Here is a 20,752-nt window from a genome sequence, read left to right as displayed (position 1 = left end):
GTGCAGAGTTCAAAAGCAGGACGTTGCTGCCTGTGGAAAGGCTTCTGAACGTTATGCAAGCACCGAGTTCCCTCCCACTCGAGTTCAGGAAGTTGGCACTAGGACAGGCTTCCTGGCATCTTGCAAACACCTTCTGGAGAAGTCGACGGATGCCGCCAGGCCTCACAGGCCGAGAGCTCGTGACGCATGGCAGCACTGCGGAGTGGGGTGTTAAAGCTCTATCTGCTGCATGCAAGTCGTCACTCACTGGCAATCCCGCAAAGGAAAAACAACTATCCTCGAGCCCAACTAAAACAAGCCTGATCGGGAGATGGACAGCAAGACCGACTCATGCAGTGACAAGCCCATGCGGTAAGAGGCGCTCTGCGGCAGCCCCAGCAGGGGACGGAGAACTTTCCAGATTTAACGCTACGCTCCTATGGCAGCCTTTATTCCTGAGATCAGGGGAGAATCCCCAAACTGTCCTGAGGCAAACGCTTCTTCCTGTTTCCCCTCTACACTTGCCCACCACCCCACCAGCACAAAGGGCCCCAACAGCAGAACCAAAGTGAGTGCTCCTGTTTGAGGTGGGGGGGAGGGAGGAGTGGCAGTTATAGTGGGTTATAGACTGTGCTAGGGGCCTGGCCACCCCGAAATACAGCTCTTCAGGAACTCATTGTGCCACAGGACGTAGGGTCTTTGTGGGTGGGGAAAGCTTGTGGCTACACCACTGTGCAGCATGCCCAGACATTGCCCCCTGTATAGCAAGGGGTGCTGCAGCTCCAGGTTTACTGCACGCCTGTGGCTGGAGAGCAACTGTTGCCATTCAAATGTCTGGGATCCTAGAATCATAGAATATCAGGGTTGGAAGGGACCTCAGGAGGTTCTAGTCCAAGCCCCTGCTCAAAGCAGGAGATGCTCAGGGGGGACTCCTGACAGCCCGCTCACAGCTCCTATGAAACGTCCCAGGACGCCAACTGGCCACCTGAAGCATACATAGTCTGTTAGGGACGTGCTGGCCCTTTAATTGCTCTCAAAGTTCGGTTCACAGCAGCTCCTCCACCACCCCTGCAGCCTATCGCCCTTGACAGCACTTAATTCTCACATTGAGCACAAAGTAACGGGTAGGACTTTCAGATTGCCAGGGCTGCAGCCAGTCATGGATTTGCAGGGGTTCGACACCCCAGCCTCTACACAGTCTCTTTGGGAATACCCCATCATTCACTAGGACCTCGGTGCAGCTTTTTACAGGGGCAAGCCACAGGGCAACACCATGTGGGCGTTCGGACGACAGCGCCTGTTTCTCACATGACTCTCCACAGAGTCCAAAGGAGTTCAGATTCCTCACAGAGATCTGGTCCTTTTAGGGAGCAAGGCAACCAGTGTCTGCAAGGAGACAGAACAGCCTTTACAAAAAAAGGCAGCATTTATTAGCCAGCTGGACTACAGCATAGGAGGGTCCAGGTTAGAATGGCACAGTCAAGTGTAAATCAGAGTACATGATAACAGAATCATCTCCCCCACTCTCACGGAGCCTCCTGGGTTTCATCAGTCACTCTCTGACCCTCAATGTGCAGCAGCAGCAGCAGACTCTGTCTGGTCACTCCTGGACTCTGTGTCTCCAGTTGCAGCCACGCTCTGTTCATAGGGTCAGCTTCTTTGGCTCCCAGTCATTGAAAGCCACTGTTCAGTCACTGGAACGTCTGTTGTCGCTCCAGGACACACTATTCACCTGTGCTGATTCCAGTCAGTTCTTGACAAGGTAACTGGCTCCAGCCCAGCCAGGCGTACATGATATCCACCTGTTCACCTGCCCCATCCCGGAGAGAAATTAACCCCTAACATTCAGTGGGTAGGGATACAAAGTGAGCACGCAGTCCCACATTGTTCATGAAGGTATTTCAAAAATTCCCCTATTCTCCGCATAGAGGCAACCTCATTATTTCTCTTATGTACGTCACTAACAGGAAGACTTGCTCTGGGGAGCAGCATTCAGCTCTTTGCTGGATTATGCAGGCAGCAGCAAAGAAGATGGCTTGTCCCTTCCTTAGATATCACAGGCTCTGCAGCACAGACAGGGAGGCAAAATTGCTGGGTACCAGTAAATTAAGCAGATACAACTCATGAGACACATCGCAAGGAGATATGTACAGTACTAAGGTGCCATTTTTTTTACAGTCTTTTTTAACCACAGCCACCTTTAAATGTTAATCTGTTTCGCAGTACAACACCAAATAGCCACCTTTCCACTTTGTCCTTCTCTGAGCCGTCGAGTTGCTACCCTCCAAATGAGACTCAGATGCCATTTCTAATCTGCCACCAGTATTCACTGAGATGCCCCTTGCTGATGGGAGAAGACAGCAAGAAGATGGGCTCCTGTGAAACTAGAATGAGCTCCTCTCACACTAATGAGGGAGAACTGACAGGCCTAGAGTGTCACGTGAAGACTGAAAATCTAAAGAGGATGACGGATCTGCCACTACAATGTAGAGAGATCACATTTCTCTGCACAGTGTGGCAAAGTGGGCTTAAGAGATGCTCCACACTCTTCTCCTCACATGCGTGTCAGTTCATCTCTCTCATCCGAGGAGAGCCAGAACTGACGGTGCAGAGCAGTGTGGGAGAGAACCAGTTCAGACTGTCAGGAATGCCATCACACCATTCTGGAGGTCCGTCTACACTTAAACCGCTACAGTGCCTCAGTGTAGACACTAACCACACCAACAGGAGGGGTTCTCCCGTCAGCACAGCTAACTCACCCTCCCAAGAGGCGGTAGCTAGGACGATGGAAGAATTCTTCCACTGGCCTAGCACTGTCCACACCAGGGGGTAGGGTAGGTCAGGCTCAGTACAGGTACGTCTTTCAGGGGTGTTTATTTTTCACGCCCCTGAGAGATGTAACAATGCTGAGGTAAGTTCCCAGTGTAAACCAGACCTGAGTCAGCCCTGACCAGCCTAAGAAAAGTGTAGAGCTAAAAGCCAGAACATTATACATCACTTCAGGCACGGAGATGAAAACTGCTGTTAGGCCTTGGATCCTGCACTCATGTAGGCAGCTCATCCCCTCGTTCCCTTCACCCTGCTGTGTTGGGCAGGTTCACATGGGGAGAGGCGAAAGGCAAAGAAGAAGGATGTCTGCCGCACTCCTGAGGTGATTTCATGACTGAGGTACTTGGCATGTCCTGTGAGTCAGGTAACTCACTCACCATTAAATGTCTGATCCAGCCTAGCACAAAGAGACAAGCCTGTGGGATGGAGAGCAGAGTACATGCGTGTAGGTTTGGCAGGAGGAGCCAGCAGAGAACTGGGGTGTAAATCAGTCACCAGGAGGATCAGGAATGACCAGGACCAAGTGTAAAGATTTGCAATTTGCTCTCAAATCACAGCAGCCCAATTGCACAGTGACCTGGAACAATGTCCAAAGCGCAAGGAGAGCAGGGAAGGCAGATAATACTACAAAGACCTGGCATTCCATCCCCGCATCCCAGTAGGGCCCAGCTATGCTGCTGTGACCCACATGCACTAGAGGAGTCCTATAAGCCCTCTCTAAACTGAGATTTAAAGGTGAAAGGTTACGCTAATGCACACGTTCTAAAGCCAGGTGTAGTCAAAGCAGTGTGTTCTTTAACACATACTAAGGTGGCCAAGTGAAAGCCTAGACTTCCCCTATGGAGCCTCGTCCCCACTAGAGTTTGAGAATGTGTTACCTAACACATCTTTTATCTTGGTTTGGACGGAATGACGTGGTTTCAAAAGATTGCAAAGAAACAGTGTTAAGGGCCCTGGTAAATTCACTCAGAGTCCAAAAGGTGCTTGAGGCCCATACAGTGTTACCAAAGGAGAGTGACTTGTTCCATGCAGCCTGTGTTCTTGAACAATATGCCAAAGATGCATTGCGACTGTGTTTTATGCATCCTGTCATCTCAGTGAAAACAGACACTCTGATCTCCCAGCTGCTCACACACACTTATTTGCCATCATGTTCCTTGAAATGCAGGATTGGGACTGACTCCTGGATGGGGTCATAGCTCCTACTGCAGGAAAAAGAGAAGGTCTACATCTAGGTCATGTCAAGGTGACAGCTGAGTTCTCAAAACTGCATACAGAAAGCAACTGCACTGTCTTTTGTGAAGTTTTCATTTCTGCCTACATGCCAAGTCGTGCTTGTGCATCTGTAAACTGAGTGGTCAATCTGCAATAGCTGAAAAGCTCACTGTTTGCTACAATGCCTAGCACCTCCATGGAAATCAGTAAACATAAGGCTGCAACTACAGTAAGCTTTGGGAGCTAGAAATGGCAAGTGCGATGGCGCATTCAACATGACTTGACCCAGCAATCCCAGTAGGGGAGTTTATAAAGCTCACTTTAGCCTCCTGGCTTGCTCCTGAAGAAGCTCACAATACAGACAGCAAAAGACCAAACAACTGTGTAAATGTAGCCAGATTCTGCAATCTGCATGCCCTCCAGTGAACATAGTTACACTGCTTACACTTTACATTAACCCCCCTCATTATCTCTGGCCCTCAATTCAATTCCATGCAATTCAAACTGAACTCAAATGCCAGACTAATACAAATCCCCATTTAAGCTATCAAAGTCTGTGGGCACTGCCTCAGCTCTAGCTCAGTCCATCCTGTCCTTACAAGGGTGGAATGACTTAACTGTAGCACAATTAGCATGTAATGTGTAAGTCATTATAGTGCAAAGTATCTGGAGAGAACATTTTATTGAATAAACCTGCTGAGCATAATTTTCTGTGGAACTAAAAAAAAAAATTAAACCACCTCTTGCCTTTTTCTTCCCCTTTCAAAGCTCGCTGTGGTTACTGCTGCCTATAATTATATCTCCTTCTAGATTGAGCTAAGAGCCCAGGGGGTTCTGCACCTTTTCCTACAGAAGGGATTAAAGCGCTGGAGAGAGAACAAGATACTTCCCTCACGAGCCAAGGCTTCGATATTTTCTAGGCTTTATTTGCTAGAGACTCAGCTGAAAAGCACTAAGACGAACTGGTGTTGGAAAAGGAAGTTTGCGTGGACTGTACTCCCTGGCTTCACGTGGGTGTTGGGTGAATGCTGTTAACTCATCCCTGATCACTTCCAACCCCGCAGAAAGTGCATAGCTCCGCCATACTGACATGAAGCCAAGTCTCACACTGGGCCAAATTCGGCTCCACTAAGTCAGCCTCTCAAGCTCCCTGCATAATGTGGCTTTCATCCATCTACGGAAGGAGTAGATCGAAGTCTCATTTACCCCAGCCCAGGCGGTAGTGAACCTGTTGGGGGACCTGGACCTGTAGATCCAGATTCCCTGGGGACAGGGCCCTTCACTGCAGGAGATTAATCAGGAGCATGAGTGAAGCCCTGCCTAGGAAGTTACCAAGAAGGCAAAGCCCAAGAGGGCTAAGCCTTTTTAAGTATGGAATCCTAGCAAAACCTTAGGCAGCTCCCCTCATGCCGATCACCTCGGTGAAGGCCTCGGGCACTATGTTGACCCTGAGTGGCAGAGCAAGTACTGAAGGGCCAAGCACCAATGTCAGATGTTTGATGATTGATGTACAATAGGTACGTGCAGATACGTGTCCTGTGGGTATCAGTGTTAGGGGAGACTCTGTTCTCTTTGCCTACTTCTACAACAGTAAACTCCCTGAGACACTTCAGAGCCAAATGGGGCTTACAAAACAAAGCAAGCAAACACCTCTAAGCCTTTCCCAGTTCCCACTTCTGCAGATTTTAGTGTCCAATGCTCTTGTTTTTTTCTAGGCATCCAGAGGGAAGACAACTTATTTCTGGGAACCAGAAGGAGAGCAGAAACTTATTCCATAACCCCTGTGAATAACCACTAATGCGCACTGTGCCTGGGGTGACGGACTCACCTGCCTCCCTGGAAAGTGGGAGGGACACAAGAGGGCCATGAATTCAGAAACTGTCTGATGGGGGCATTTGCTGGCAGAATCATCTTGAAATGACCAGCTGAAGGAAGATGCATCTCTAACCTCTATCTACTGTCCCTCAGCACCTGGTCCAGAAGGGGAGGCAACTTTACACATAACTGGAAGTTTCCCATAGAGGGGTGGAGTCATAGTGCCCTTCTTGGGTTACTGCACGGCATGCCATAGTTTTTGCCAAAATCTACAGCCACCTTGAGCTGTCTTGTGAAGAAAAATGCTGGACAGGACTTTCTGGGAGGGGCTGCCGGGCTTCTGCTACTCAGTTATGAGCTTGGCAGCACAGAAAATGCACAGATTTAATATTACAGTAGCATCTACAGATCCCAGCCAGGATTGGGACCCACTGTGCTGGGACCTATAGGACACACTTATTAATGTAACAGATTCTACACAGCGTAAGGCCACAAGGGACCATTCGATCATTTAGTCTGCATAATACAGGCCAGTCAGTTTCACCTGGACACCCCTATGCTGAGCCCAATGACTTCAGTTAGACTAACGCATTGCAGTCCTCAGGAGACTAAACTTATGTCCATAGGCAGAGAACAGGAGGGACCGAGGTGCTACCAAGGTCTGAGGTCCCTACAATGGCAGAGAAATTGTTTAGGTGAGATGCCCACAGGAACCTAACAGGCAAACCACATTCACTGCTGCCAAGGAACCCAGTGTTGCAGCCAGCATGACCAGGGCAGGAGGGGAGAAGATTCCTTTCCCACCTCAAATCGGGTGACCAGTTTGACCTCAAGCAGGTGAGCAAGACACACAAGCCAGGCATCAAATAAAGGATTCTCTGTATACCTCAGAGAACTGGTCCACGCTGGCTTAGGCCGCATCTCCAACTTTGGCCAATCTTTGATGCTTCAGAAGAAAGTGAAAAAACCCCAGAATGCATTAAGGCAATCGTGCATATGAGGGTGGATTCCGTCCTGACCCCGCAGTATGAGATTTGGTTACAGTCATGGTCTTAATGCAGAGTTGCGAGGCTTATGAGCATGTTCGGGACAATGCAGGCAATCCTGTTCTCCCCGTGGCCCACGAAGGACAGGTATAAACAGGAGGATTCAGAGAGTCTCAGAATCCCAGGCTGAAGGGACCACCATGACCATCCAGCCTGACCCCCTGCACACATACGCCATAAACTTTTCCTAGAAGCTTACAGTATAAAATGTTGGAAAGATCTCTCATTTCAGGGACCTGGCTGCTGCCCAGAGGAGCTTACAATACAGCTTTCAGACCAATTATTTTAGCACTGTGAGTGCTGCAATTAGGACACCTCATAAGCCTCCACATGCTTCCACTGGGACCTGTCTCTACAAAGGAAAAGAGGAAATCTGAGCTGCTGAGAGCATGCAGAGGGTGCTAAAAATCTGTTAGGTACTTAGACCATCAGAACGGTCAGACCAAAGGCCCATCTAGCCCAGTGTCCTGTCTGCCGACAGTGGCCAGTGCCAGGTGCCCCAGAGGGAATGAACACAACAGGGAATCACCAAGTGAACCATCTCCCTTCTACGGCCCCCATCACCACAGGATCTGAGCCAGTCACAATCTTTAATGGATTGAGCTTCACAGCGCCCCTGGGAGGCAAGACAGAGCTATTCTCCCCATTACACAGAGGAGAACAGAGGCCCAGAGAGACTGAACCACTTGCCCGAGGGGACACACGATGTGTGTGGCAGAGCAGAAATTGGACCCTGGTCTCCCTCAGCCCAGACTAGTGCGCTAACCACTGGACCATCCCTCACCTGGTCACCTTTTGGCTCTGCTGCTGCCTGCCAGCCTTGAAGAGGTGCAAACTAGTGCCCCCTGGAGGCAGAACACATACCTATTGCACAGGGATGATCTGCAGCATAACTTAATACCCATAAACGGCTTTGCCATGCTCAGATGGAAGGTGCTGCAGAAGATCAAAGGCCATGGGGGACATTTCTGCTCTCTCCCAAACATCCCTAGAGCTAGGGGAGGCAGGGTAAGAAGGAACTATTTATTCTAGCCATTCCAAACTATGGGGAGCTGGCATGGGGGAGTGGTGAGAACACTGCAGGGAGGGTACAGTCTTTTGCTAACGGAGGATCTGAGCTGTAAGGGAGACCCCTTTTCCCATGCCCCTAACACAGGTAAGTCAAGCAGCAGAGAGAGTTGGACATAGCACAAATGGAACAGATCGGTCACAAACGTGCTGAGCTGGGTGAATACACAGGACTTCCTAATGCCACTCATCTCTACGTAGGAGAGGCCCAGACCTGGAACAGCAGGGAGTGGTGCACACATCAAAGGTGAAATATTAGTACCTTTGACAGGTTCAATTCAGCCCCTCATCATTACCATGTAAACGAAGTGAGTCCCGTGCAGTTTAGCTACAGGTGCTGGCTGCTCTCCATGGATGCTGAGGAACCCTGGTACTTTCTGTAAGGGAAAGGCCCCCACCCAAGTATCCTGGGCCCCAAGTTCCCCTCTCCCTTCATACCATGTGCTGACTGGCTGCTGCCCTCCAACTGAGGGCGAAAGGGATTCTGCAGGTGTAATATTCATGAAATGCTTTGAGATCCTTTTGGATGAAAGACTCTATAAATAGCTAACAGAGCCAGTGGGGGGAGGGAGGAGGAAGAGGACTAAGCAGCAGCTGCCCACACTCTGCTAGGCACCAGACAGTACCCTTAGCTCTGCTCTTTGAGCTCTGAAACCCACCCACCAACACTGAAATGTACAGAATCAATCATTTCTTGCTGCGTTTGAACAGGAGCAATGGGAAGGGCGGGGAAGGAAGGGAAAACACTGTTTTGCTGCAGGCCTCTGTTCATTTGTGAAGCTGCAGCTGTCCATATGGAGCTTGAACGCTGGCAGCGGATGTGATTCAATTAATCACTCACCCCTGTGCCTTTTTGAGCAGCCATGAAGCTGCTGAGCTCGAATGCCCTCAGAATGTTTGCCAGTGCCCAGTGAACTGGCCTCGGCATTGAGGAGACAGATGTTTGTCAGAGACTGGTGGGGGGTTTGCAGCCTGTGTCATGCAGAGCCAGCTCATGTGCTGGGGAGAGCCACAGCCGTGATTACTCTCCGTCAGTGCTAATCAATTTCACACCCTCTTCAGTGCTGATACCGATAATCTTGTGGGAAGCGGGCCAAACTCACTAACAGCTCTGCAAGCTGCTTCCTGACTCCAACAGCTCGTCCTCTCTTTCAGAAAAGTCTGTTTCAGCTTCAATTCCAAGAAAATACTACATGATACCAAAGCTCATGTCATTCAGAACGATCCACTGTAGGTATTTAGAGCAAACACCAGTCTTTGGCTACAGCCCCATCTAATCTGGATAGAGGCTCCCTCGCAGCTGATCAAGACTCTAAAGAGGCGGGATGGAGGCCTTGAATATTACCATGTCATTGTCACACTGCATTTCACTTACTCCCCCCATCTGCCAGCCCCAGTAATGTTTCAGACTAGTAAAAGTGAATGCAAAGAGAATCACAGCTACTGCAGTCCTAGACCCAGGAATCACTGTGTGTGTACACACATATTTACGCACACATACACAACTAAATAAATCCAAATATGTTAATTCAAAATCCTTTACACCTAGACCCTGCGCACGGTGGAAGCACTGCCAAGCTAGTTACACTTGTGTTGAAACGCAGCGCTTGCTACCAGGTCCTGCTATCACAGCTTCCCTCGCCAGTGAGGACAAGAATTGTCAGCAGAGAACTCTGCGAGACAGCTGTGCTGCAGAGTAGCCAACCCAGCCCAGCAGGCTGTAGCATGATTTTACCATATGGTTCTAACCTTGTTTCTCAGACAAAAATACCGCTGCCCCCCACTCAAAGTAGTCGTGCTGGGGCATTGCTAGCAGTAGCTGTGTGAGCACCGTGAGGATGCCTGTCTGGAGAAGGCTAATGAGGCAGGACGGAGAAATGCTGTGTTACAGAGCTGGAAGCGAATGAAAAGCAATGGTGGAGCCATAGTTGAGCAGGGAAAGGTGGCTGCCATTTGAACGGTGTGGTGACAGGCAGACAGTTAGAAGTTACAGGGGAACAGGGAGGAAGGGAGGCCGGGCACATTTTAGAGACAGGGTTAATCTAAAGCAGATATGGAACTTTTAAAAATATGGTAGAAACAAAAGAAAGTGACTCCAGGGCAGAGCTTTTGGTAAATGAAGACCTCCTCCCAAACACAGCACACTGTGGAGAGGAGGCAGAGGAAACCATGGTGAGAGCGGTCTCAAAGCCTAAGTCTCAGCACAGAAACGAAGGCTCAGTGCACAGCATTGACTTGGCTGAGCCAGGAATTCGTTGCTATGTTAGTCCCAGAAACAACATGCCTTCTCCCAGCAGGCAGAACGCGCTGAGCTCTCTTTCATTACCTGCACAGTACAAGCCCTTGGAATTACACAGCTAGAGTCTGTGTGAGTGACACAAAGTAGCCCACGAGGCACAAGCACAGGTGCCTGTCCTTTGAGTGGTGAATTGTGTTGCCAGAGCTCGGGGATTCACTGTGGTCTGGCTGGAATTCACCAATTTGGCTGCTGAGCATCTATAGACAGGAACATCTGCTGCTTACACAGAGATTCAGGTCTTCCTTGCCCAACAGCAGCGTGCCAGTCAACCCCTGTGTATAACCTTGTCCCAAAGGATACCCGCCCCGCCAGAAGAAACTCCTCTGCAGGCAAGCAGGCATTCAGCTGTTTGCAAGGGTGGGTAGAAGGCAGCCAAGTCAAAAACGTGCCATGTGCAGGACATTAAAAAAATACCTTCATGGCTGAGGGCTCAGAGTGGGAGGAAGAGGAGAAGTTAGAGACATGGGCTGGCAGCACAAGGAAGAGATACATACATGCTTTTCTCCTTCTATCTTCTTGTCAGCCACCTGCATTGCATCCAAATATTTAAAATGCAGTTCCATCAGCCTATCAACCTGTGAAGACAGGAGAGACACAGACCTAAGTGAGAGAAAGGCCCACTCCACTCAGTATTCAGCCCTTCCTACTTCACTGTTCATCCTCCCAGAAATCTCCCAAAGCAGCTTGCAGCTCTGCCACTCCCAGGAGAGACACGGGAATGAGTGAGAACGGGAAGGGGCCAATGCTGGACAGGTGAGTGCTTTGGATTGAAATGCCAGTGATCTCTACACCTTATCACAACGTGATCCAATCAGCTCCCACTAGAAGGTGGGCAACCAGGCCATGAGCTCAGCCCACTCTTCTGATCTGTCGTCCTCCAATTTTCCCAGCTCCCTAAATTCAGCTGCATAGACGGCAGGTATAATAGGCCAGGGAAGGCTAAGCTGCGGAGTGCCAGGTTGTGGGTTTTTACTTATAATTATGAGATATTGAGGTTCCAGGGCAGCTGAGGAGACGGTATCCGCTATTCAGCTTCCCGAGTTCATCAGTAATCTCCCTGGACTCGAGAGAGATTACTGATGAACCCTGGGAAGCTGAGTAGCAGATATCGGCTGCTCAGCCACCCTGGAACCTGCATGGCGCATATAAAAAGCTCAGCGTTCTTCTGCTGGACAGCTGGGAGGTCTCGGGAAGGGAGGCATGCCGCCTTTCCCATTCTCCGGGTGGCTCAGGCCAGCCCGGGGCTCAGGTGTGCTGGCTGGTGTGGCTGGAGCTGTTTGGGCCAGCACGGCTGGGGCTGGCCCGGGGCTCCTCTGACGGTGGAGGGGAGTGGGAGGGCTTGGGGTTCTGGGCAGCCCGGGGCTTCTCTGGCCGCAGGAGGGTGGGGGTGGAGGGCCTCAAGCGGAAGGCTGGGAGCTAGCCTCCCCAAAGGGAGGGTGTCCACCCGCCACCCACGTGTGGCTGTCTGTCCAGCCAGGCTGCGACCACTCAGACCACTGTTACACATTAGACGCTAAGGCTGCCCTCTCTCCGTTGTACTGGATTAAGCAATTAGACAAGGCCTTTCAATATGAGAGACTTTCTGGAGTTGCGAGAACCAGTTACGGGGACAGCATGTTGAGGATTTATGGTTGTGTTCTGCACAGAGAGACCAAGATAATCTGTAAGGGTGTGGTGGGCTGTGCGCTGAGGCAGTACTGGGAATTCCTAGATGCTTGGTGGGTGGCTCTTGCTCACATGCTCAGGCTCAGACCGATCGCCATTTTCAGAGTCAGAAGGAATCTTCCCCCAGATTAGACTGACAAGGACCATGGTTGTGTTGGGTGTGGGTCACTGGCTGGGATCAGCTGGGTATATCTTGCTGGGCCTTGGGCATTCGTGCACCTTCTTATTCTCCCCCTGGGGCACACATCAGTTTAGTCTCCTGAGGCCTGGCATGCTTTAGTCTAATCCAGGTTGCTAGGATCAATACAGGGGAACTGGGTGGGTTTTAGTGGCTGTGGAGTGCAGGAAGTCAGACCAGATGACCTGATGTTCCCTTCTGGCCGTAAATTCTGACTGAATTTACAATTCCCATTGGAAGAACTGGTTTGCAAAAGCTGCTTCTTTGCAGATGGCTACCCTGGCTACCTATCAGCTGGTGGTACTTCGGGGACAATTCCATGACCAAATGCCACTCCTGCTAAGAAGGATGAAGCACTCTATGGAAGGGGGGAGGGATACAAATGCAGAACCTGAGAGCACTATCCTATGTACTGGCCACCCGCTAGCACAAGTAACTCTGCTACTCGTAGGGTGTCACGGAGTGTGGGGGAGTCCAGGCCCTGCACCCCTCTTCCTGGGATTCACTGAGACTCTCAGCCAGCCAGTAAAACCGAAGGTTTATTGGACAACAGGAACACAGTCCAAAACAGAGCTTGTGGGTACACCCAGGACCCCTCAGTGAAGTCCTTCTGGGGGAGCAGGGAGCTTAGACCCCAGCCCTGGGGTTCCCTGTGTTCCTCCACCCAGCCCCAAACTGAAACTAAACCCACCGAGCAGGTTCCCTGCTGCAGCCTCCATCCACATTCCTGGGCAGAGGTGTTACCTCCCCCTCCCCCTCCTGGCTCAGGTGACAGGCTCTCAGGTCTCCCGTCCCCAGGGCACATTCCCAGGTCAACACTCCCCCCTCCCTGCTGCGTCACATCGTCACATCTCTCCCCCCTTCGAGACTGAACTGAGCGGGGTCACTGTGACCAGTGACCTGGGGAAGTTCGGGGCCCCCTCTCCGGGACAGCGCATCCGCTATCAGGTTGGCACTTCCCTTCACGTGGACCACGTCCATGTCGTAATCCTGCAGGAGCAGGCTCCACCTCAGGAGCTTGGCGTTGGCTCCTTTCATCTGGTGCAGCCAGGTCAGGGGAGAGTGGTCGGTGTAGACGGTGAAGTGTCGCCCGAAGAGATAGGGCTCTAGTTTCTTGAGGGCCCACACCATGGCCAGGCACTCCTTCTCGATGGCCGCGTAGTGTTGCTCCCGGGGTAGCAACTTCTTGCTCAGGTACACGATGGGGTGTCTCTCCCCCTTTTCATCCTCCTGCATTAGCACCGCCCCCAGTCCCGTGTCGGAGGCGTCGGTGAACACCACAAAGGGCTTGTCAAAGTCTGGGTTTGCTAGAACTGGGCCACTGACCAGAGCCTCCTTCAGCGCCCGGAAAGCCTCCTGGCACTGCTCGGTCCAGACCACCTTGTCTGGCTTCCCCTTCTTGCATAGCTCAGTGATGGGGGTGGCTATGGCGCTAAAGTGGGGCACAAATCTTCGGTAGTATCCTGCCATCCCAATAAAGGCTTGGACCTGCTTTTTGGTGTGGGGAGCGGGCCAGTCTCTGATCACCTCCACCTTGGCCGGTTCCGGCTTTAGGCGGCCGCTCCCCACCCGATGGCCCAGGTAAGATACTTCAGCCATCCCCACCTTGCACTTCTCCGCTTTGACAGTCAGCCCAGCCCCCTGGAGTCGGTCCAGCACTTGTCTAACCTGGGACACGTGGTCCTCCCAGGTCTGGCTAAAGACACAGATGTCGTCAATATACGCCACGGCAAAACTCTCCATCCCCCTCAGGAGCTGGTCCACCAGGCGCTGGAAGGTGGCCGGCGCTCCCTTGAGGCCGAAAGGCAGGGTCAGAAACTCATAGAGCCCCAGAGGGGTGATAAAGGCCGATTTCAGCCGGGCATCTGCATCCAGCGGCACTTGCCAGTAGCCCTTTGTAAGGTCCATGGTGGTAAGGTACCGAGCTCCTCCCAGCTTGTCTAGGAGCTCGTCCGGCCTGGGCATGGGGTAGGCATCCGATACAGTGATGGCATTGAGCTTCCGATAGTCCACACAGAACCGGACTGACCCATCCTTTTTGGGGACCAGCACCACCGGCGAGGCCCAAGGGCTGGCCGATGGCTGGATCACCCCCAAAGCCAGCATGTCCCGGACCTCTCTTTCCAGGTCCTGAGCAGTTTTCCCTGTGACTCGGAAGGGGGAGCATCTTATCGGCGGGTGCGACCCTGTCTGCACCCGGTGGACAGTCAGATTAGTGCGTCCAGGCTGGTTGGAAAACAGCTGTCGGTACGGATGCAGCACCCCCCTGACCTCAGCTTGCTGGGCAGGGGTGAGCTGATCCGAGAGGGGGATTGTTTCCAGGGGGGAACCAGCTCTGGTCCCAGGGAATAGATCTACTAAAGGGTCATCTCCCTGCTCCTCCCACTGACCACACACAGCTAACACCACATTCCCCCTGGCATAATATGGCTTCATCATATTCACATGGTACACCCGGCGGTGGTGGGCCCGGTTCGACAGCTCCACCACATAGTTTACCTCATTGAGCTGCTTGACGACCTTGAACGGGCCCTCCCAGGCGGCCTGTAGTTTGTTCTTTCTCACGGGGATGAGAACCATCACCTGATCCCCGGTGGCGTAGGCACGGGCCCGCGCCGTGCGGTCATACCAGACCTTCTGCTTCCTCTGGGCTCTGGCCAGATTCTCCCTGGCCAGGCCCATGAGTTCAGCCAGTCTCTCTCGGAAGGTCAGGACATACTCCACCACTGACTCTCCATCGGGAGTGGCCTTCCCCTCCCACTCGTCTCTCATCAGGTCCAGGGGGCCCCTCACCCTCCTTCCATATAACAGTTCGAAAGGCGAAAATCCGGTAGACTCCTGGGGCACCTCCCTGTACGCGAACAGCAGGTGAGGTAAGTACTTGTCCCAATCCTGCGGGTGCTGGTTCATAAAGGTTTTCAGCATCATCTTTAGCGTCCCGTTAAACCTCTCCACCAGCCCATTGGACTGGGGGTGATACGCTGAGGCCCAGTCATGCCGGACCCCACATTTCTCCCACAAGCACCGGAGCAGGGCCGACATGAAGTTGGAGCCTTGGTCTGTCAAGACTTCCCTGGGGAACCCCACTCGGCTGAAAATGGTCAGGAGCGCATCTGCCACGGTGTCTGCTTCAATGGAAGCTAAGGGCACTGCCTCGGGGTAGCGGGTGGCGAAATCTACCACCACCAGAATGTATTTCTTCCCCGACCGGGTCGTCTTGCTGAGAGGCCCCACGATGTCCATGGCCACCTTCTGGAAAGGCTCCTCTATGATGGGCAAAGGTCTCAACGCCGCTTTCCCCTTGTCCCGGGCCTTCCCCACCCTCTGACAGGGGTCACAGGATCGGCAATACTGCCGGACGGTGGTAAAGACCCCGGGCCAGTAAAAGTTCTGTAGCAACCTCTGCCGGGTGCGCCGGATTCCCTGGTGCCCTGCGAGGGGGATGTCATGGGCCAGGGACAGGAGCTTGCGGCGGTACTTCTGGGGGACCACCAGCTGCCTCCTGATCCCACAGGACTCCCCTTCCCCTGGGGGAGCCCATTCTCGGTACAGGAACCCCTTCTCCCACAGGAACCTCTCCTGGCAGCCTCTCCTCATGGTCCGTCCCTCACTGAGGTCGGCCAGGTCCCTGAGCTTCTGCAAGGAGGGATCTTTCCTCAACTCGGCCTGGAACTCAGCGGCTGGGGAAGGGATGGGGCCCGGTTCCCCCTCCGTGGCCAGGTCTGAGGCCGCAGCCTCTCTGAGCCGTGCCCCTCGGCGCTCCCTCCCCACCCGAGTAGGGTCTCGCGCCTCCAGTGTGGTACCCTCCCCAGGGTCAGGTCGCAGTGCCCCTCGCCGGCTCTGGCTACGGGTCACAACCAGGGCGGTCTGGGGGTCGCTTGGCCAGTCCTCTAGGTCTCCCCCCATCAAAACTTCAGTGGGCAAATGGTGGTGTACCCCCACATCCTTGGGGCCCTCCTTGGCCCCCCATTTCAGGTGTACCCTTGCCACGGGCACCTTAAATGGGGTTCCGCCCACCCCCGTCAGGGTCAGGTAGGTGTTGGGCACCACCCGATCTGGGGCCACCACCTCGGGCCGGGCCAGCGTCACCTCCGCGCCCGTATCCCAGTATCCATTGACCTTCCTCCCATCCACCTCCAGGGGAACAAGGCACTCTCTCCGGAGGGACAGCCCCGCACCCACCCTGTAAACCGAGCACCCTGAGTCCAGAGCCTCCAGCCCTCTGGCGGGGCTGGCTGGGGGTACTCTTCCCTCCTGAGCAGGTGGCAAACTGGTAGCCCCCCTTTCCTGGGTCGCCTGCCCCTCGTCCAGCTGAGTCCCTACCCAGTTAACCCTGGGTAGGTTGGGTCTGCTCAGTTTGTCCCTGAGCCCGGGGCACTGGGCCCGTACGTGGCCTCTCTGGCCACAGTGATAGCAGCTCAGGTCACGTTGGTCCCCTCGAACGGGTCGGAGGGGCCCGACACCAGGCGTTCCCCTTTGGAGGGGGTTCTCCCTATTTCCCCGCTGGGAGGCCCCATGGTGGCTCTCTCTCTGCATCGGGGGGGGCCTGTTCTTTTGGGACTCCTCCCGGCTACCCCCTGACCGACTGTTCACAAACTCGTCGGCCAGCTGCCCTGCATGCTGGGGGTTCGCGAGCTTTTTGTCCACCAGCCACAGCCTCAGGTCGGAAGGGCACTGTTCATACAGGTGCTCCAGTACAAACAGGTCAAGCAGGTCCTCTTTAGTTTGGGCCCCCGCTGTCCACTTGCGGGCATATCCCTGCATCCTGTTGACCAGTTGTAGGTAGGTGACCTCAGGCGTTTTACGCTGACTCCGGAACCTTCTCCGGTACATCTCGGGGGTCAGCCCAAACTCACGGAGCAGGGCCTGTTTGAACAGTTCATAGTCCCCTGCCTCTGCCCCTGTCATCCGGCTGTAGACCTCCACGGCTTTGGGGTCCAGTAAGGGGGTGAGGAACTGGAGCCTGTCTGCAGGGTCAACCCTGTGCAGCTCGCAGGCATTCTCAAAGGCCGTCAGGAAGCTATCTATGTCCTCCCCCTCCTTCCGCTGGGCCAGGAAGCACTTATCAAAGCTCCTTGCAGTCTTGGGTCCCCCCTCACTCACCGCAGCCGGGGCCCCACTGCTCCTCAGCCTGGCCAGCTCCAGTTCATGCTGTCTTTGTTTCTCCTTCTCCTGCTGCTCATGTTGACGTTCCCTCTCCTTCTCCTGACGCTCCCTCTCCTTCTCCTGACGTTCCCTCTCCTTCTCCTGACGCTCCCTCTCCTTCTCCTGACGCTCCCTCTCCTTCTCCTCCTGCTCATGTTGACGTTGTTTCTCCTTCTCCTCCTGCTCATGTTGACGTTGTTTCTCCTTCTCCTCCTGCTCATGTTGACGTTGTTTCTCCTCATGTTGACGTTGTTTTTCATGATCCTCCAGCTCCCTCATTTTCCTCTCCCTCTCCCATTCCAGCCGCATCCGCTCCAGGGATGGGGAGCTCCGCTGGGAGGATCCCCTGCTGGCTGCTGGGGTCAGGGGGCCCTCGGTATTCGCTGGGCTTCCCACAACCCCTCCCCCAGGCATAGGTAGGAAGGGTCTCGGGGTGTCCTGGGCAGCAGTCTGACCCCTCCCAGCCTGGTCAGGCCCCAGGGCCCACGCTGCGTCCGCCGGGCGGCTTCCCTCAGGGACAGGGATCGGGTCATCCAAGCGATCCCTCTCCTCCAGCTGGGCAATCAGCTGTTCCTTGGTGGACCTCCCGACGCGCAGCCCCCTCTGCCTGCACAGCTCCACCAGGTCGCTCTTAAGGCGTTTAGCGTACATCTCCCGGCTGGCCACTCGCAGGCCGGGCAGCTGTCCACGGTTTCCAGGAAAAGCCCCTAGTGTGCCAGTCCTTCTTGAGGTCACCACCTCTTTGCCAGGGTCGAGTTGCAGACTCCTCCGCCCCTGGGACCGCTCGCTGCAATCCCCCGGGGGACCCTGTTACTGCAAAAGTCCTTCTCTCTGGTCACACACTCCCAGGGGTTAACCGCCCCCTGAAACCGTCTCTCTCTCTGAATCTTCAGCACGCCTGGTCCCCGTCAATCCCCCTTCGTTTTACTGTTCCCCAGTCACTTACTGCAGGAAGCGCCGTTCACGGGGTGCAGTAGATCCCACCGCTGCCACCAGTTGTCACGGAGTGTGGGGGAGTCCAGGCCCTGCACCCCTCTTCCTGGGATTCACTGAGACTCTCAGCCAGCCAGTAAAACCGAAGGTTTATTGGACAACAGGAACACAGTCCAAAACAGAGCTTGTGGGTACACCCAGGACCCCTCAGTGAAGTCCTTCTGGGGGAGCAGGGAGCTTAGACCCCAGCCCTGGGGTTCCCTGTGTTCCTCCACCCAGCCCCAAACTGAAACTAAACCCACCGAGCAGGTTCCCTGCTGCAGCCTCCATCCACATTCCTGGGCAGAGGTGTTACCTCCCCCTCCCCCTCCTGGCTCAGGTGACAGGCTCTCAGGTCTCCCGTCCCCAGGGCACATTCCCAGGTCAACACTCCCCCCTCCCTGCTGCGTCACATCGTCACATCGGGTTTTTTTTCCCCCCACCCCCGGAGATACAGCAACTTAGACCCATTTTTCAGGCTGGCCCAAGGCCACTGAAACGCTGGCACCATGCCAGTTCTAACCATCTTCCCCTGCCCTGTGCTCCAACAGCGGGAGCACTGTTGGACATCCAGAGCACTAACCTTCTCACTGTCGTTCTCCGTGAATTTATTCAGCAGCCGCGTTCTCTGCTGCCCTCTCAGATTCCGCAGCAGGGAGGCCAGGATGGAACAGACGTGCTCTGGTGGTGAAGAGAGAGAGTTGCACACAGGTCAGGAGTATCAGGTCATTTCCTCTCTGGGACAAGGTGTAAAAGAGGCACACCTTCAGTTCCAGCTGCAGGGGTTTCCTGTCCATCACATGAGTGATCTGGGGTGTGGTTATAAAAGATGGGGAAGCTGTTGCAAGAAAGGGTCCCTAGGTGTCTCGTATCTTCTCCCAGCTAGCTGAAAGCTGGAAAGGCCTCTAGGCTTTTATCAAATTTTTGTGTTACTTTGAACCTATTTTGGAATCTTCTTGCTGTTAATTGCAGCTCTGAAAAAAAGGGATGTTATAAAATAAAGTCCAAACCCAGTTCAGTTTAACTCTCCTGGGTGAGGTATCTCTCAATGGTTTTCACTCTCCTTTTGGCACTTCCTATCCTAGCTAAGGGGACGGCTTTGCTGCTTCTTTCACGGCTAACGGCCATACTGGACCCAAACCAGGCTCCATTCAGAAGCTGGCACTGTCAGCTGAGTGACCCTTACGTTACCAAGCAGGGAGCAGTTGTTAGAACAGCATAGCTCAGAAGAGAAGCACGCCAGAATACAGCTCCTGCAGAGATTTAATTGGCATTAGCTAGAGCAAAACCTTCAAACAAACCTCTTATTTACAGAAAATCCTGTGTATGGAATACAAATTCAGCACAACACACAAGGAAATAATGAACAAATAAATCTGCTCTACAGCCTTCTAGATTCTACTTAGGGGTCAAAATTTTCACAGCCCAACCCTGGAACAGAATAAAATATTAACTGGGCAAGAACACAAGAGGCAACCCAAGTTCATGTTCAACCCCTCTAAATTTCAGAGTCTGAAGGGCAACTGAACTAAGTGCCTCAAATTTGTACTGATTCTTTTCTTGTGTGTGGCAGGTCACAGCTTCAAGGTGTTCTCTTTATGAATAGCCATGCAGATGTCCGAAAGATGCTATTCTCCAAAGCCACAGGAAGAATAGGGTTTTCAGTGATGGGGGAGAGCATGACATAATTTCTTTCATTCTTTACAAAATTTCCTTCAGAAGCTCTTTCCTGTCAAATGTTACAAAAGAATCTCCTCTCCAGATCCTTGCTAACAAGACATGGCAGCAGTCTCACTCCCAGGGCCTGATTCTGTAAAGCACTGGGCACCTTCCATGGGAATTCAGGTCACTCAGCATCTCACAGGAAGGGAAAGCTCTGTTCTAGGCCTCTTTGCTTCTAGGCTGTGTTGTGGCTCCCTAATGCTGGTTTTCAAGGCTTCCCAGGAGCTAAATTAAGTAGAAAAGAAAGACTCCCTGCTGGCCCTGGTTCCCTTAGAAGGAACACACATACGCAGCCCCAACCTTGCTTGAGGCAGAATCTGGTCTCACACAGAGCCTGGTTTTCAGCCTGACCTTAATTGGGCTTCCCTCTTTGTGCCTACAGTTTACTTCCTGTGGGTATTTAACTACTCAGTATGTACCTGCCTGAAAGACAGGTTGTGCTTGCATATGTGCAGAGGGCTGGACTAGATGATCTGACGAGATAACTGGCTCTGCAGATGAGGGAAAAGCAGTGGACGTGTTGTTCCTTGACTTTAGCAAAGCTTTTGACACCGTCTCCCACAGTATTCTTGCCAGTCAGTTAAAGAAGTATGGGCTAGATGAATGGACGATAAGGTGGATAGAAAGCTGGCTAGATTGTCGGGCTCAACGGGTAGTGATCAATGGCTCCATGTCTAGTTGGCAGCCGGTATCAAGTGGAGTGCCCCAAGGGTCGGTCCTTAGGCTGGTTTTGTTCAATATCTTCATAAATGATCTGGAGGATGGTGTGGATTGCACCCTCAGCTAGTTTGCAGATGACACTAAACTGGGAGGAGAGGT

At 53.1% G+C, this 20,752-nt stretch overlaps 1 protein-coding gene across 2 annotated transcripts in view; it reads right to left on the bottom strand.

The window, feature by feature from the left end:
- The window catches only part of CTNNBL1 (catenin beta like 1), a 111,797-nt gene that overhangs the window by 8,814 nt on the left and 82,231 nt on the right, over nucleotides 1-20,752 (bottom strand). For both annotated transcript variants that reach the window (XM_074969488.1, XM_074969487.1), the window contains exons 12-13: nucleotides 18,795-18,892; nucleotides 10,746-10,826 (exon numbers count right to left, since the gene is read on the bottom strand). In XM_074969488.1, coding sequence (XP_074825589.1) covers nucleotides 10,746-10,826; nucleotides 18,795-18,892 — 179 coding nt within the window. The remainder of the gene's footprint in view (nucleotides 1-10,745; nucleotides 10,827-18,794; nucleotides 18,893-20,752) is intronic.

This window comes from Natator depressus, chromosome 13, assembly GCF_965152275.1.
Source record: "Natator depressus isolate rNatDep1 chromosome 13, rNatDep2.hap1, whole genome shotgun sequence".
Classification (NCBI taxonomy): Eukaryota; Metazoa; Chordata; order Testudines; family Cheloniidae; genus Natator; species Natator depressus.
Note: the sequence above shows the minus strand (reverse complement) of the source record. Positions and strands in the feature narration are given on the sequence as shown.